Genomic DNA, 18,659 nt, shown 5'->3' with positions numbered 1-18,659 from the left:
ACAGCTGCTACAGGGGCTGTGCTCAGTGCCCCAGTCTAGAATGGGAATGCAGCCTGCCAGCACAAAGTGACACTATGGGGGGAAAGGGGAAGCAGAGGCTGCTGGCAGGGTTTGAGGGCTACAGGCTGGTGGGGAGAAGGGACAGGTGGGGGGAGGCACAAACAGGGGGCAAGCTGCTTGACCTCCTCACACCATCTGCCTCCCCACTGCTTATCCCTTTGCAGTGGTGGGGGCCCAGATTAAAGAGGACCCTCCAATACTTAGATTCTATACATGGAAAATAACAGTTACACATTTTCCATGTATAAAATTTCATATTGGGAGGGGGTCTTCTTAAATTCAGGGTCATTTTAGATTTGAGCAAATGTGGTACCATAAAGGTGATGTTCTGCCTCTATTAAGTAATTTTGCCTAATATTCAAACATTTTCAAAGTCAGGAAACTGCATCCAGGTCCATCACTTTCGAGTTTCCAGGGAAAGAGAGAAACCATACCCAGAACACTGAGATAAAGCAAAAGAGAAACTATCCAGCTTACATGAATCCTAGCCCACCCCAGTTCATGCTACTTCCTTAGGAGTGGACTGAGACAGGTACAATACAGATGAAAGACTCATCAGATACCTGAAGGCAATGACATAAAACTTTTTGCCAGATTTTAAACCTGATCTTCTGGGGGACCATGTTCCCATTTTGGGAACCACCACTTTACACCAGTTAACCCAGGAGAAACTAAGCTTTCCCATTATATTGAAGCTTTTGTTGCGGTTGGACTAACTGCATTACTTATTAATGAAATAAAGGCATTTTTTGTGTTGACACATTATGTAGTGACATGCTAAAATGAGAATTTCGCACATTAAGAATAAACATTAAACACAGTGAGAATGAGGAGGAGGATATTTAATAGTCACTTATGTTTACATTTTTAAAAAAAGTTGCTGGTGTAATTCATAATGTACACAGACATGAAATAGCAACAAATATTTCTCTTTACAAATTCCCACCTGTTAGTATTGGATGAAGAAATAGAAAAATCGGCTCTACTTCACGCTTCGACTTCAGCCTTTGTACATTTTTTTTAATACTCCTTCTTGGTCAAGAGATGGTTGAACTCAAAATGCACAATGATGTAATCACTCTAACAAAAATACCTTGTGTGTTAAAGACTGGAAGCAGAAATGCACTTCAGACCGTTGTCCATGTATCTGCTGACAACACCTCCTAAATTCCATGATATTTTAACTTTTTTAAAAAGGCACATTATTCTTTGCAGGGATCTAAAATGTCTCTACAACTTGAAGCTTGTTTCCTTTCCTCCAACAGTTGCGAAGAAAAATAATGTATCTCTTGTTTCAAGACAAGTATTGCAGTTGAGATTTATCATGACATTAATAATTTGTAAACGCATTAACAGTTTAATGAGGAAAATAATCAATACATCATCTGAGGCAAACAGGCCTTCCAAAGACTAGCTTCTTAAATTCTGCCTTTTATCAATATTAAAAACCAGGAATTAAACACTTTTTGACTTTAAAAAATAATGTATTCAAGAGATGATTGCAAATACAAAAGTGATGAATGTGTCTTTTAGCAGCATATATAACCTTTGGTTAAAGTGTCAACTGTCTAAACAATAACAGTCCCTGAAACTGCAATAGGACAAATGTTTAGCTCAAACTTGTATTATAAATTCCTCTTAAGTCAAGTTGTGAATATTCCTGTTGTAATAACTGTAATAATAAATTGACTGTCATTTTTGATCAGCACAGTTACATTTTCATTGCAAATAGAAACCTGTTTTTATTAGGCCAAATTCATTATTGTGCCAAAGACAAGAGAGTTGTACTGACTTCTGCTAGCAATGATTTAGCTCAGTAAGAGTGCATCTACACGTCGCTGTATGGTGATGTTGCTATAGCGCTGTGCTTTAGTATTTCCTTTTCGAAGGTGATCACTATGTCGCCATAGCGTGCTGTACAGCGATGTGTAGATGTGCCCTAAGAAGCTAGCCTATAACTAGTGTAGATATACAGCAAAAGCAAGATAACTCATTACTGTTTACTACAGTCCTTTCCCTTCTCTTGTACATTCTATGATACAAGCTTGGTTATATATACCCCCACAGGATGATGCACAGCCAAACAGACAGGCCCAACTCTAGACAGAAACTTTTTTCTGTACCCGGGACCAGCCACATACTAGTATCTGTGGCATCTTAAAAAAAAAAAAAATCAATGGAAGATGATAATCTGAGCCCATCCATCCCCACCAGATAGCAAGACCTGCACTGACACAATCTCCAATCAATTATCTGAAAAGTCAAGGTGTACTTTAGTATAGTCCCATGGTGAATCCTTCTAGTAAAGTAGTTCAAAGTCTTGTGTGGGTTGATTTCAGATCAGGGCTGGAATAAAGCTAGTCTATATAAAACAAGACATGCCTACTACTGATCTGCACCTGGTTAAACAGAGGTAGTTCTGTGCAGCACCCTTTGCTTTTGATAGCACTGTAATTTGCAGGGAAGAGAAAGCCATGCTATTTATCGGCAGAGTAGATTTGAGGGCTTTTCCATAGAAGGGTCACATGCCTGAACAGTCTGCTCTGTTTTGTACATTAAAGGTGAGACCAACGTTAGTTCTCGTTTTCTTTTGTAGAAGTAGTTTAGTTATAACCCCATACCTATCAAGAAGAGAAACCATGAAGCATTTCATGTGTATTTTATAACTTGCTAATACGCAAGTGTTGAAAATGGTCCCAAATGATCAACACTGTTATATACTGACAAGTATGAAAGGAGCAGGCTACTATAAAAACACTTTAAATATTATTGCAAATTTGATATTTAAATGTTTTGGTTTTGTTAGAAAAACTCTGTATGTTTGGTGGAGTTTACTAATAACATTAATAACCTTTTTTATGGTGGAGACTTTTGCTTGGTATTTTCTTGGCTATCATACAATTTATATGAATAACAGAGTGGACAAATAATGAAGAACACTAACATTCTGTTAAACTATCCATCTATCTTGATATTTAGGAAATGCAAACCATAAGCTTTAAGCTTGGTAGTTTGAAATTTCACAATTACAAACAGACCCTTTTGAAAAAGAACAGTAAAGCCCCTCCCAAAGATTTTATACCTGAGCGAAAATGTCCTAGTCTACATCTTAATAGGTAAACTTGATACTCCAAGAGTGAGCATTAGTGTCTGAAATCAGAAACTGTACAAAAGTAGCATAGGAAAAGCTTGGTAAAACACTATTTGGAGTTAGGCCCAGATCCTCAAAGGTATTTGAAATTGATGGGAAATTATGTACTTGCATACCTTTGAGGATCTGGACTTTAGTCACCAAGCAGAAGGTCCCTCTTACTAATAAAAAGGATATTTATCAGAATATATTCAATTCCTTCAGTTGAGCAGCTGACAGATCTCTTTATGGACACAACACAGAAAGTCCACATAAGAAGCTCCTCCATAAATACTTTTGTCTTCCACCAGGAATTGGCGGAAAAGCATCTCTGGCTGTTCTCGTTGCTTCACTATTATCAGCTGGAGAGAGAGAGCGAGCACAATTATTCAAGAGATTCTGACAGTATTGTTTGCCGTGTGGCTGTTACACATTCAAATGAATTGCCAAGTTCACTACTGGGTGGAGTAGAGCAGAACCTTCACCATGATGATTATTTCTGTTATGCTCATGGCTAGTTGTTTCGGTATGAGCAGTGCCAAATCAATGGATGCATATGCAAAGACAGATGCAGCATTAGCATCCATCTGAAAAATCTGGCCCTAAATTATCTTGCTTAGGTGTTCAATTTAAAAGCCAGAGCATAATAAAGAACCAGTGATTTTTAATTACTTGACATACATTGTGCAAGATTTACCATCATTATCAGTAGAGGGGTGATTTTTACAAGAGCTCAGCATTTGCCTAATTCTGCTCCCTTTAAATCAATCGTAAAATGGCCACAAACAAATGCTGAATGCTTTTGAAAATTTTACCTACAGCAGGAGATCTGGAATTCTTTGCTCAAAGAACATTAATTTCAAGTAATCAAGTGAAGATGCTCACACTGATTCAAAAAGGGAACTATCCACCTTCCATCCCCAGAGCCCACTGAAGCTAAAGGGGGCATCCTGCAGATACAAGGGCCTTTGCAGAGGGCTCTTTTTGAAAGAGTGGGATTATTAAAACTACTTAACATGTCCCATCAAATCCAATAATGCACAAATAGCATTTATGCATGAGGAATCTACTTGGACTTGCTGAGTTACTTAGTGTCTATCTTAAATTCATTTAAAATTTAAATCTCCTACCTTCATGGAGTAAGGCTTTTGGCTCTGGATATGCTTCATTATTGATCTGAGCTTCTTAGAATATGGATTGTCCAATTCAGGCAGCTGTGTCTGTTAGAATGAAAGGTGATGAATGACTATATGAGAAAACACTTCTACCAGTAGCAGAGTCAATGCAAATATTACGGATTAACAGCATGAGTCATGTATTTTTTTTTTTTAAATATTAATTTTCCAAAGCTTTACAGAATCATTTTGTCAGGTTGTAAAAGATGTAAGCCAGTTTCTACAGGTCTCATTCCAAAAATGAAAATGTATTAATGTCCTTCACAAAAGACATGGCCACAGGTACTCTCATTTTCACATGAGAAATGTATTTTATTGGAAACTCACCATGGGGGAATATTGCTAAATACCCAACACATGGAAACTGTATGTAAAATCATCACATTCACTAAAAGATAAGCTAAAGACTGTGTTAGTTCTCTCATGCTAAACTTATGATATGTGGGCTTTCAGTGTGTGTCCATGCAGGCTGTTTCATAAGTTATCCCATCCAAATGCAGGGAGATTCTATCATCCACTGGAATGAATTTGATTAGCAAATTTCAGGAATATTTCTCAAATGAAGTCACAAGTATAGCTGTGAAAATGTCAGTCTGTTGGCTCTGAACAATTCACACTCCCCTTGTTTTCTATTTCTGCTTTATGATTGGTCACCTGAGTCACCCTCAATTGTTTCTGCTCCCAGGCTGCGTAACCAGGTCAGGAAAACAAGATGGAATTTAAACAAACCGTATGCATCCCTCCTTTCAGCTCAAGTCAGGATTGAAGTGGTGATGCTTCTGCTCCACTCATGTTTGTCTGGAAACTCACTTCCAAAATTAAGGATGACTACTTATTTAGGATTCAAGTACATTGCATCTCTAGTTTCACCCAAAATGTACTCACAGCTTCGGTGCTGATATGTGCAAAGGATGGTACATTAAAGATGCCTTGAATAATCTCAGGTGGGGCACTGACTCCGAGCCACAAGAGCATATTTAAGCCATTTGCCAGGAAGAACACTCCTCCTTCAGACAGACGCTCCTCTGAGCAACGGACTGAGGTGGGGAAAGCATCACTTTTTACATCCATGTTGTGCTGTAGAGAGATAGAAATAACATGGGAGTTTAGGTTTGTTTAATGTAGTTATATTTAGTAAGTGCCATATAAAAAGCTTCAAGTTGTCTTGTTACTATGCAGTCAGGTGTTGAAAGCAACTCCTCAAGAAAAAAATCTTTTTAAAATTACACTATTCATTGTCAACAATTCCTTCCCAATGAGCACAATTTACAGTCTAGGATAATCAACCTGTATTCTTTCTAGCTTGTCTTACATTGAGTAGGTTTCTCTAGTCCAGTGGTATGCTGTTAGTTATATCTCTACTATAGCACAGACTTCAAAACATTCTTATTTATGTATGTGCATTGCTGTTGGCTTGGAATAACTGAGATCTAATCTATAATCAATTTTCTAGTTTTCATCAAAACACGAAGTTAATTATGTAATTCTCTTTCTGAAGCACAGAACTACCAAACATTGACTGTTCATTATGTAAGTGGAACTGAAGTCTCTCAGAAAGTCAACCCAGTACACTTCTCACTACCCCTAATTAAGCAACTTTTTAGAATTCAAATTAAACAGTTAATCAGTAAAGTTAAAGTTAACATCCTTCCATGTAGATAAGAATCAAGGAAGTAACATTTGGCAAACAAGGTAGTACCATTATCAATATGATATTGCACACAGTAACTGCAACTCATCTTCAGCAAACTAAACGTTTGAGGCAAAGTGAGTGAGTGTATCCAGTATATACAGACAGGTATAAATTGCCATTTCACTGTTCTTGTGTAGTTATTTCTTTCAGCTGTTTTAACTTTCAAGTTATTTTCAGTGGATCTACTGATCTTTAACTTTTTGAATCTACTGGAGACTACCCAGCAATGAAAAGAAAAACCTAGCTTACCAGTATAAAAGCCACTTACTGTTCAAGGAACTCTGTGCACATATGCATTTACATGGATGTTTAAAATAAATGCTGCATATCCAACACATGCCTCTGTTTTACTGAAAAGCTCTAAAACTAACATTTCCGCACCAGCAAAGATGCACTGCTAGTGTATACTTACAATTGGCAAAAGCTGTGGATAGAAAAACAGCTGTGTGTTGGCTACATCCATAGACATGACTAGCTGCCTATGGTAAGTTCTTTCATCTGTTGGAATTTCTGGTCTGCCAACTAGGACACAACTTTTTAACAAACAATTCATATATATTGGCAGCACCTTCATTGCATCAGGAAGGATGAGCTGAAAGATAGAAGGAAATGTTATTTCTTAAATTTCATCTGTTAGGCAAGGAACCTGGATGTGCGCCTTCTGAACAAACCAAGTTTTTGCCATGTCACCAAACCCCCCCCAGCTGGTCACAAAGAGGTGACTCAGGACTATTAGTAACAGTTGTTTGCAAGAAGCCTCAAAGGGCAAATAAACACTTGGAATGAGTAATTCAACCCTGGAAAGCTCAAACAGAAGTTACTTCATTTTTTGTCTCCAGTTTTGCAAGGAAGCCCAGCAGGTAAAGGGGGAACATGCATTACCTCAGTCTCAGATACAATTAGCCACATCATGTGACTTTTGGTGTGCTCACTGTATGAAACAAGGTAAGTGCTCAGAATAAAAGTCTGTTGTAAATTATATTCAAGACAATTAATGCTAAACATGTCTGACAATAACATTTTCTTCATGCATTAATGGGCAGTAAACTGCTGAAGCTCAACAAATGCTTTAAACAATTACAACTACTGTAAGCTGTAAGCCAGCATTTTAACTAAATGCTATTTCAAGGAAGGAAACATAAACTTAATAGTTATTTCATTCTGAGACGATAGAGAAAATCCTCTCTTTTCAGATGGGGAAACTGAGGTGCACAAGTAGGGACTTGCTTGAAGTCGCCTAGCAAGCCGCAGAGCCTATGTTTCCCGTGAGTTGCCATGCCGGTGCCTTCCCCACTGAACTACACTGGTGATACAGCTATCTTGAAGCTACCATTACAGGGCAAAACCATTAAAAAAAAAGAAAGAAATGCAAACACAAACTCAAGTATGTCTTGCAAAATCACTGTTTTATTCCTGGAATATTTCTTGAGTGATGATAAATCAGACAACTGCTCTGATGCAAAGAAATCGAGGTCTTAAATTTGCCAATTTTGTAGCAATCTTCTGACTTTAAGAGCTAAACAAAGTGTGCAAAAGAGCTGTGTGTGTGCACAGAATGTTAATACAACTTAGATGAGGGCTTTGTACCACACCCCCCAATTGGAAGGAACACACAATAACATCCAAAAAAATTAATTAGGGTTTTGCAGTGATATTTCTGTTGCCACTGTGCTTCCTTCCTGCATACACTATGCTGTGCCAGCATATCTGCCATTGGAACCGAGTTAATGGTTACTATCCTGAAGGAGGAAGGAAGGATGATCCAAAAGTTAGGGCACTGCCTGAGATTCTGCTCCACCACAGACTTCCTGTGGGACCTTGGGCAAATCACTTGGGCCCAGATCTATAAATGGACATAAGGACCTATACTCAGCATAACATTTAGGTACCCAACTCAGACACCTAACTTGTAAATTCCACTCCCTAAGTCCCCCATACAGTGAATGGGGAAGGTAAGGTGCCTCAATGGGATTCACAACAGCCAGTACAGTGAGACAGAAAATGAGCAGCCCTGAAGAAAGACATGTCTGAAATCCTCTGGTCAATTAGTATTCATGGGGTGAAAGTCCCTCCCTGAGCTCAGGAACCTACATTGTTCTTTTACAAAATGGATGGCTGACTCCAAATCAGTTGTTCAAAGCATAGGTAGTGACACCCATCATTTAAGTAACAGCCTACTGGTTAAGGGACCTACTCAGGAAGTGGGGGATCTGGATACTATGCTCTCCTCAGCTAAAGGAAAACACACAACATTCATCACACAGTAAAAGCCCTCTGTACCAGGCTAGAGAAAAGCCTGGGAGTAGCATTCTGGAAATATTCAGACTTGCTAATAAGTTCAGTGTCATGTACAAAAATGTTTTTAATATTAAGCCAAAAAGATCCTGAAGAGAAATCAGCTATACCTGCTGTCTTATGTACCTAGTTAACAGTGAAAGAGAGGCCTGGAAACAATTCGTGTTTCAAGAAAGAGAAAAAGCAGAAAACCTACATTTTAGTGTTTCCAGAACTAGGATCCAATCAGATTAGAGAATTTAACTCTGTATCCAAGAATGAGTTTTGCCAAATATTAAACTATTACTCAGCAAAAAGAGGCTTAAAGCCTATCTGTGGTAAACTACCCTGACCGACTGACCCAGACATATGTTAAAGATATTCTGAATATGTGAGAGTAGGAACATAACATTTTTGAATACGGGAGAATATGAAAGGAAGAAGGAGTCTCTGAACCAGGAAAGATTTTAAAGTGGTAAGAGTGAGTAAACATGCACAGCTATCTCTAACTTGAAAATCGATTAGGATTTTTTAAAATTTTGGTCCTTAGTTGACAAACTGCCCCTCGGCCCCAGAACACCTGTGAAAAATGTACATTTAGAAGCAAATCAAGGTTATTTGATGAATATGCTAATGAAATAAGACTGTGCTCCTATTTAAAATATAGTTAACAACTTTCAAAATGTAACTGAAAAAGGCAAGCTTATGTAAAGTGGCATGTGGGTATGATTAACTGTGTTTTAAATTCAAGTATGGCCCAAAAAAGGATTCTTCTCTGAATTAGAGACACTGAATATATCAGTTTGTTCACTGGCAAAATAATTGCCATGGTTTTAACAACAGAGGTAGCAAAAAGAAAAACGTATTGGGTTTTCAGTCCTCTCAATTCTTACCACCTTTAAATGCAACTGATTCCTACAGTATTGAACCTACAGTGCAGTCTTATTATAAACAAGCCTCATGGGACAAGGAGATAAGTTCATTGAAAAGGGTTCACTATAAGAAAATGAGTCAATGTGCTGCATCATGATAATGAGAAAAATTGGTTCCTGCTGTAGGGCTTGTTAAAAACATGAGTTTGTTATAAAGAGGGTCTGTTAAAATAAAGTTGTAATGTATAACCACTTCCAGCTTTTTCTCTTTTAAAGACATGTTTACAATGTTCTTAAAAATGAAAGAGTAAAGAAGAAAAAAAATATTTACAGAATACTGAAAGGAAATTAAACAATGCCCAGGAATTTTCATTTGGGGCACTGCTGAGGTTGCAATGCTGATTATTAGGCATCTGCTGTGCAAACACAGACAGGGAAGATTTTCCTTGGACTCTTATCTCACCTGGCTTACTGCAGATGGGCTGGCACAGTTCTTTCTGTAACATGCCAGCATGTGAGCAGTCTGATTCATCAGAATCTCTCTGACAGTCTTCAATGGCTGGGTAAGAATGGCTTTGAAAGCTACAATTAAAAAAGAACAGGAGGTCAACTCCAGACTGATTGGACAAAAACTTTGTGTTTGTACAGGGCCATATTTTACTTTAATGTGTATACATGCAATTGTCATTGTGAATTTGAATCACAGCTGCCTCCAAAGAACTAAACTTGTTGCTGGGAATCTAGATCTTAATAGATATTCCTTTCATTCAGAAAAGCAGCACACCATCTTCTATTTCCAACACGATTAGAAGTCTCTAATCTCGGAGAGCTCAGATATACCATACTGAAGTTAACAATATTGCGCATTACACACCAGAGTAATACCAGTAAGTTGTAAATTGCGATTCTCTTCTATGAAAAGATGTCTTTCTAAAACAAAGAAAACTGTAGTTCCTGATTTTACCTGATTTAGCAAAGAAGTTTATAAGAGCATCTGTCTCACAGCTCTTGTAGACATCAGCTAACTGGGAACTACAGTTTAAGCCAATATTATGTATACGGAGTCGTCTTTGTCCACTTATGGTTGTGTAAAGCACAGCACACTGTAATGATAAAAAATATCCCAGTTTGCACTAGAGTTAATGTAATTACAGTTTAAAATAAAGAGATGACTTTCAACATGCAACAGACATTTAATTTGTATGGAAAATACATTTGGACTGTGAAGCCAGGCAAGCAGCATTCACCAGATACTAGTAAGCTCTACAAATTATTTCCACATTTTCTTATGCAAGTATATATGGACCCATCACATAAGGTAAAATTAAGCCATTAGAACTGGAGTATTAAAGAGTTCACTACTTTCATGACTGCACAGACAGATGACCATTTGAAAAAACAGTGAAAACTAGCAGTTACTTTTTTTTAAGTCATAAGGTCTCTAATTGTTTAATTTCTGAAAAAAGTTTGTTAAAAATATTTCAGTGAGTGAATATAAATGAAGGTACTTCATGCAATAGGCAGGAAGTTTCTGACAAATATTCAACATACTCCCCTGATTCTGTCATCACATGGCAAAAAACAAGGAAAAGGAAGAAAAAGAATCAAAGGAAAAAAGCAGCAGGCAGAAAATTTTCTTGAAGAGTTAAATTGTTCTTTTTAAGTATTATTAACTTAACTATTTTGATTTATAGCACTGTAATGGGATTGTATTTTGTTTAAATTCATTGCTAATATTTGGAGAAACTGGTATGGCAAAAAAGAGAGGAAATCCTGTTCTCGGTTCTCTCCACCAATATGTTATTTGCACTATATTAGTCTCACACACATATTTTATTTATATCATTGTCTGGATAGTTATAGGCCTGATCCAAAGCCCACTGAAACAAATTGAGAGACTCCCACAGATTTCTGGGTGTGGATCAGCCACTTTATGAACATTTCCCATTTTAACCCATTTGAAATGGAGAAATAGATGTACAAGGAGCATATATCCAATGTCAATGTTATACCATATCTGTCTAGGAAATGACTTCATACATACCAAGGCTAATTGTGTTTTTTCGGGCTGTGTTCACCCAAGGATTAACTACTAGGTTATGAAAAATATTTCTAGGAGCTTAAACAGTAAAGCAGAACAAGAGTAACAGTTTAGGTAATTTTCTGACTTAGTTTTAAAAGCTCAAAAGCTATTATGCTTTTGGTGATTAAAGGAAGTAAGGACTAACGGGTAATTTCCCACCATCTGATATTGTTTGGAATACATCTTTCATAAGGAATAGACATTCACAAACATCTCTAATAAGTGTAAGGCAGCAAAATCTAAAGCCAAACAAACTAGGTTTAAAATTTCCCAGAATATTCATTGATAGGTTTCTGGGAATATATATTTTGGAGTGAAAGTGTAAGCAGAGATTGCCTCAGCCTTGGACAGCAAGGTCACTACCATTAGATGTTTAACTATTTGTTCCTTCCTGGGGACACAGTTATCCACAGATCCAGGGCGGGAACCCTGCGATTCCAGAGAATGGACTTCCCTCCAGCTTCACAGAACTCCTCCCATAGGAGCTCACTCACCAGGCTGCTACTACTTCTGAGGCTAACTCAGATGCGAGAGGATAGGGTTGAGTGGAAAGAATACATGGTCTCAACTAGGAGCTCCTCTCTCCATGCAACAACCCTCAACCTGCACACTCAAAAGCAACTCGTACTACCACCTATATCCTCAGAACCACACTGTGTGGAGGTTTCAAAGTCATGTTGGCCAGGGTCACTAATGACCCGGTTCACTGAATTGTTTTTATATTTATCTTCCCTTTATTTTGACTCAATATTAACACAATGGCCTTTATAGGATAGCAGCACGAGTTAGCTAAGCAATGATTGCCTGCACAGGGTTGTGTGCCTGAAGAGTAATACACGCATAGTTGTTTATTATTCATTAAAATCTGCCCCTATCCTTCAGCGCAGGGGTGGGCAATTATTTTGGGCAGAGGGCTGCTTACCCAGTTTTGGCAAGCTGTTAAGGGCCGCATGGGTAGCCCCACCCCTTGACAGGTGCCCCACCCCCTGGTCACCATCTTGGGACCAATGTCTCAGGGCCAGCACTGGTGGGGCCCAGAACAGGGTGCAGGCTGGCAAGGGTCTGCAGAGCCGGGCTGAGCTGCACCAGCCGGGAGAGGGGGGAGCTGGCCCAGCTCCACAGAGCCCCTGCTGCCCGGGACCCTGTACTCCTGCTACCCTGCTCTGGGCCCCGGGACACCAGTGCAGGCCCCATGCTCTCTCACAACTTCTACACCCACTCACTCCCAGTGCCCCCCTAGCCCTGCGGTACAGGCGGGGGGCAGCATGCAGCCCCGACACCGTGCTCGCCAGCAGGGAAGGAGCTGGTGCAGAGCAGGCACAGGCAACCCCACGTGGGCTGCGAGTGGCTGTAGCACGGGGCACCGGCCACATGGCGGGCAAGGGGCCGCTTTTCCCACGCTCAGCACCAGCTTGTAACCTGCCCCTGCTGCTAGCCTGGGCCCTGCTCCAGCTCTGGGCTCGCCCATCGGGGCTGCGCCATGACAGAAGCAGCTGCTAGGCACGGAGGAAAGCGGCCCCTCCAGTTGCCATGCCAGGCAGTGTTTGCCACCGCCACCTCTGTGCTGCCCAGCCCATGAGCTCTGCCCTTCCCCCTGAGTTTCCCACACTGGTGCAGCCACGAGGAGCCACATGGTCCCAGGCCAGAAGCCCCTGCTGGGGCTTCCGACTGGAGGGCAGGGTGGGGCAGGCCCTGCTGTTGCAGGAACCTGCTGGGGCTTCCCCTGGGTCCTACTGCCCTGGCTCCTGTCATTTTTGACAGGAACCAAGGACAGATAAATATTAATTTGCTAAATCTTTTAGGGGCACCGTGGGCTGGATAGAATGGCCTCGCAGGCTGGATCTGGCCCGTGGGCCATATTTTGCCCACCCCTGCTTTAGTGTTAATAAAGCAGCATAAAGCCTATGTAAGCTATGTGGCTATGGATCAAGGGACTCCCATCCCAGGGGCAAAAATTATTTTATTATTACTTCATAACAGTTCATTGTTTAATGAAACATTATGGATTTAAAGGTGTCACCTGAATTAAAGCGCCAGTGTCTTCATTCAGTTTGTCGTCATGCTTGAATTCCACAGTGACTGCTTTGTTACAGTCTATTGCTGCCATTTCTACATCTGTCGTGTTATTCATGTAAATGCCACCAAAAAAGTCTGTGGCTCTGAAACCTACAGACACAGTGAAAAAAAATGACATTAGTATTTGCAAAGTTTAATACAGTGGCCTTGCTTTGCAACTGCTTGTTTGCTGATGGCAAATATGCTTCATAGGGTTTGAGAAGAAATCATTGTTTCACCATTCTCAGGACTTCTGGCCTTAACCTCTGGGGGCCCCAGAAGTCATGGCAGATGCCATTTCTCGTTTCCCTGCCAAAAGGAGGGGTGGCAACAGAAGAACCTTTTCCCTTCAGGAAGTGGAGCTAGAAGAATAGAAAGGTTGTCTATAAGAGGCAAAGTTGGTGCCAAACTACAAGGCCATGAAGGTGTTTGAACCCATCTGAATATCTGTATTTGCTTCTAATGCTGCTCCTGCAATACTTGAATTTGAAAAAATAAGGTTCTCAGACAGCTACAAGTTTTCATTAAGCAAAGGATTTTACAAACTATGGTCAAAATGGTGTGTACTGCAGCTGGCACACATGCTTTACATAAAATCCAAGGTACCTCTCTAAATGAGCAGAATCTGTATTTGTGTAGACAAAATAACAAACTGCACAAACAAACAGATTCCTATATATTTGTATTCCCTTCTACTTTCTGGAGAAGCATGCCTACAGTTATCTAAAAATGTGAAACATAAGAAAAATATTGTGGACAAAACTTCTGACTTCTTGTTATTTAAAATCTGAGTGCTAGGATTGTTGCGATACAAAACTGGAGACATGCACTCATTCATTTTCATTCCAAAAGAGTACTATTACCTGTACTTGTGCGAACCCGCATGATAGCATCAAATCCTGTTCTTTTTTCTACGTCCTTCCTAAGGTCGCTAAGGAATTGGGGACTGTCGGAATGTACCTAAAACATACAAGCACAGAACAAAGAAAGCTAAAATCCACCACTGGATGGCAGCAAAACAGTAAAAAATAAAAAAGGCCCAAGATCTTTCATGTCTGTTTATGGATAGTTAAATAAGAAACATTTGCCTTTTTACATGTTGTCTATTGCTTTTTCTTTAATGAGCCTACAACAATGTTTGACATGTCTCATTTAAACAGCAGTCAGCAGCAATCACTCCTACAGTCTTGGCTTTTTAGGACTCTTCCTCTCTGAAACTGTGCCTGTAGGGTATTCCACTGAATAATACTAAGCATGTCTACATGTGTGCTTTACTACACGAAAGACTAATTTTTTACGGCACAGTAGTGTCACCATTTACACAGGTACCGCAATTTGGGTGCAGTAGATTAAATTTACTCCAGTGTGGGATAGTCCTGTCAGACACAGGTCCTATCCTATGCCGCAGTAATTTACTGCGCTTAAACACGTGTAGGTGACATTGGGATTAGTTTACTCTGTCTCAAATTGTACCAGTTTATGCCGTTGCATTAATTGCACATGTAGATGCACCCACTGAGTTGCTGTAGGCTGGGTAGGATTTTAAGATTCCAGCTAGGATTGTTTTTTCCCAGTATCTTGATTGATTGGTCAGAAAATGCATGTGTAGATAAATCAGAGTCAAGAGGTAGCTCCCTCTTCTCTGTATGCAACTGTGTGGCATCCTTTTGAAAGGACATGTGATGTTGGCATACTAGAGTAAGGGAGTGAAGAAGAGGCACAGCTAATGCCCAAGTGACCCAGTAGAAAACTTAGAATTACAATGAAAATGATTTTTTTTGTAATTCACTCATTCCACATTTTATAAATATTACAAAGCCACAGACACTGAACTTCAGTGCTGTGATACCAGCCTGCCTTTATTATTTCAGCCCTTCTTACAAGTTTCAAAAGGGACCAGTTTTATGAAGATATTTAGACACCTTAAGATTCAGACAGGCATTTAGTGGGATTTACAAAAGGTCTTATAATGAATGCTATATGCTCAGTAGGACTGAGAAGGATGCCTAAACAGGTACTGCACCGATGTCCATTACTAGACACCTCAATATTTTTGCAAAAAACCTTGATGTACTGTTTGCAGTCTACTAGAAGAAAAATCTTGCATTCAGTACTAAACTCCACCCATGTACTTGCCAATTTCACTGTAATGTAGGAAAATAAAGGTCATTAAGGATTGTATGGGGGTCCTCTCTGCATTCCTCTATATGCTACCACACTTAGGCCCTGAATATTTTTGGTCTTGTTATAATTAGATATTACACAAATCTTTTTGAACAATTGCTTAGATTCTCATTTTTTCCTTTTGGTTACAAGCATTTCTATCTGTGATGTTCATCAGAGGATGATGAAGCAATAGGTCAATGGACTTAAGTAAAGAGAATTCAGTTGAAGATAGCCTCCAGCTTGTTTCAGAGAAAGAAGATGTGCTTGACTTGAGCTAGACTTCCAAATGTGCATTCTGTCTGTTCAGCAGAGTACATAGATAAACCCTCCCCAGCCTATTTTTACAATAGGCTTTGAGACTAATCTTTAAAATGGAAACAAAATGGTAATTTCTTGGTTGCTACTCTAAGCAGCAAGGGATGTCTTAGTACTTACCTGGAAATTGTTGTACTTGTACAGAGTTCCTCCTGTGTACATTGTGACAAGACCCATGGAGGCTATATCCACATACTGGTTCGGGAACAGGAACAGATTCACGCAGCAGCCATTAGCTACACAATCTCTAGCCAGAGTCTCATAAAAATTTACCTGGGGCTGGAAAAGTGTCTGTGGAGAATTTTAAAAAAGTTACTGTAATTTCTCTTGGATCTTAACATACACATATCAACCTGAAAAATAACTATTATTAGCCATTTCTAGCCATTAGACTAACATCCAGGACTCCACTAGTGGCAAAGGCAGCTACAGAGGTAGAAGAGGAGAAAACTAAGTACATGCATTGCTCATGAGTGAAACAGGGAGGACCCGCACTAACCTATATAGGAAATAGTTCCAGTTGTATCAGATGCCATTAGCATGGCTCTTGTGGAGAAGAGGTCATGCTGGAAGATGTGGCTGCATAAGAATTGGACAGAGACACTCAGGCTGATATGGGTAAATTTGGGGCAATGGAGGGAGAAACAGGGCTGGAAACTGGTCATGAAAGCATGCAGGGGAATGTCAGAAGTCATGACTTGCAACAAGGAGGCAAGGTGGTATTGCAAAGTATTCTGCAGTTTCGCTGCTCTGCTTCTTGATGCCAGTGTCATAGCCCAGCAAGCCTGAGGTGATGCTCTTGCACTCTACTTCCATAAATAAAAAAAAAGGATACGGAGGCCTTCTTATGTTAGCGCTCAGTGCATTCTCCATATGTTGCTCAGCAATATGCCTCACAAGGAGAAGTGGAACTCTCTGCAGTGCAAAGCCTACCTGACCTCATCAAGCCAGGACTTGGGATGCCTGAGATCCACTGTACACAACAGGATTGTGCTGGGGTGTGTCCTGGGCAAAGATGAGCCCCAAGTTCAACTTCCAATGTAAACAACTCTCTCTCATGTGATCAAAAACACTGCCAGCTGCTACTTATTCAACACAAAAAGACAGTGATTCCCTTTCTAAGTTTTTAATAAAAGCACCAAACCAACAGTGTAGCCAAGATTTTGATAATTGAGTGGCTTTTGCAACTGAGTGGGTTTCATCTGCTGGTCAACAGAGGCAGTTTCATCTGCTGGTGGACACAGTGGCAACATTAGGGCGACACCATTTCATTCTCAATGCAAGGCAATTCGGGAACAACTTTATAGAAGCAACAAGCCACTAGTGAAATTTAACCGATTCTGAAGAAACTCAACCGAGTAGTAATCACAGCAGTTCTCTTTCCAATTAATTTAAAAACTAAGTAGAAAATACCTTCTCTTTATCTGTATTGACTAGTTTTTTGTCATCTCTGTTTTTCAGTTTCCCTGGTGCTTCAGCAGTCGGCAATGATGAATGGAAGATAAACAGCTTTCCAGCACATTCTGCTGCCTGTTTCAAAGACACAGTAATGACCTTTTATTCTGCTGCTGATATAAACAGTGGAGCCTAATTTTCATACATTTTAGTGTCTCAAATGCCAGTGTAAACTTTCTCTAAATCCTCATAAGCTAAATACTCCATCTGTTTAGAGACTGAACTCTTCATGGCACTGAAATCCCCAAAAGAAAGTCGCTGGGAATTTAATATCCATAAATAGATTAATCTAATACAGATTCGTTGGGTCCTGTGTTGCAATTTCCGCATAGGAATCTAAAGTTTCAAAAGAAAAATTAACAATATGTATACCAGAATTCACTCAAGCCATGTTTTATGCTTATGAGTTAAATAAAAACACTAACGTAATATTAATGTTAAGGAAAGCAATAAAGATTTAAATAAGTAGACTAGATAAATTAGAATATATATAATTATGTTTTAAAAAAACCCTAAAGTATCCAACTCAAACAGATAAGCTGTTATATTTATATAAAATTGTATTTATATCTAATTTGTATATACATTATAGACACCCACCCACACACACAATATTTTATATATATGTGTGCATGTGTGTGGGTGGGTGTCTATAATGTATATACAAATCATACATATCTATAATATAAAATGCATTTAAATATATCAAAAGAAAAAAAAATGCCTGTGGAGGGATATCCAAAGGTAAACTGAACAGCTGCTTCACACAATTAGATTTTTTCCCCCCAAAGGATGTAGTAATAAAGCCATATTGGAGATTCCATTTTTTATTTAAAATTTAAAAATTAAGAGAGACTTTGGTATATGTCAGCAACTTCCAACCCTGCCAAATAAAGTCCTCAGTTCTCAAAAGCAATGCCACAAAATACAAGTTTTCCCTAATACTGCCCTACTTTTAATAGACATTTCCATTACACAACCGGTTAAGCCAAGATTAAAAATTTTTCAACCTTCTACTAATACTGGGAACTGAAGTCTTTTGTCCCGTTTATTACTGCAGTTTGTTTAGAGATAAAAGAACCTCATTTTAAAAAGACGCATAGGTGTAACTGTACACCCAATTTATATTTGTAATTCCTGTGACTATGCATGCAAATTGAGTTGCTGTGTATTTTTTAGAATGCTCCCCATGCATCCCTCCCCTCTACAAGCACACACAACTCCATGGTCACATGTAGTGTCAGCAATAACTTTTAAATTCCTGAGGGGAAAAAATCAAATGGAAGGGTTTACCCACTCCCAATATCTTAAACACACAGCTTTGTTTATTTATTTTTTATAAGTCTGTCATTTTCTTCCATTAAGTAACATTTTTAGCAGA

At 39.2% G+C, this 18,659-nt stretch overlaps 2 protein-coding genes across 3 annotated transcripts in view; one reads left to right on the top strand and one right to left on the bottom strand.

Moving 5' to 3' along the window:
* Window positions 1-5,251, top strand: part of METTL14 (methyltransferase 14, N6-adenosine-methyltransferase subunit) — a 66,943-nt gene extending 61,692 nt beyond the window's left edge. The window contains exon 12 of the mRNA XM_059722097.1: window positions 5,051-5,251. The gene's annotated coding sequence lies outside the window, so the exon portion shown is untranslated. The remainder of the gene's footprint in view (window positions 1-5,050) is intronic.
* Window positions 888-18,659, bottom strand: part of SEC24D (SEC24 homolog D, COPII coat complex component) — a 100,266-nt gene continuing 82,494 nt past the window's right edge. For both annotated transcript variants that reach the window (XM_059722096.1, XM_006259662.4), the window contains exons 14-23: window positions 17,237-17,353; window positions 15,944-16,114; window positions 14,206-14,302; window positions 13,308-13,453; window positions 10,169-10,307; window positions 9,668-9,786; window positions 6,471-6,650; window positions 5,251-5,442; window positions 4,321-4,410; window positions 888-3,552 (exon numbers count right to left, since the gene is read on the bottom strand). In XM_059722096.1, coding sequence (XP_059578079.1) covers window positions 3,412-3,552; window positions 4,321-4,410; window positions 5,251-5,442; window positions 6,471-6,650; window positions 9,668-9,786; window positions 10,169-10,307; window positions 13,308-13,453; window positions 14,206-14,302; window positions 15,944-16,114; window positions 17,237-17,353 — 1,392 coding nt within the window. In that variant the 3' untranslated portion in view covers window positions 888-3,411. The remainder of the gene's footprint in view (window positions 3,553-4,320; window positions 4,411-5,250; window positions 5,443-6,470; window positions 6,651-9,667; window positions 9,787-10,168; window positions 10,308-13,307; window positions 13,454-14,205; window positions 14,303-15,943; window positions 16,115-17,236; window positions 17,354-18,659) is intronic.

This window comes from Alligator mississippiensis, chromosome 2 (assembly GCF_030867095.1).
Source record: "Alligator mississippiensis isolate rAllMis1 chromosome 2, rAllMis1, whole genome shotgun sequence".
In the NCBI taxonomy this organism is placed as follows: Eukaryota; Metazoa; Chordata; order Crocodylia; family Alligatoridae; genus Alligator; species Alligator mississippiensis.
Note: the sequence above shows the minus strand (reverse complement) of the source record. Positions and strands in the feature narration are given on the sequence as shown.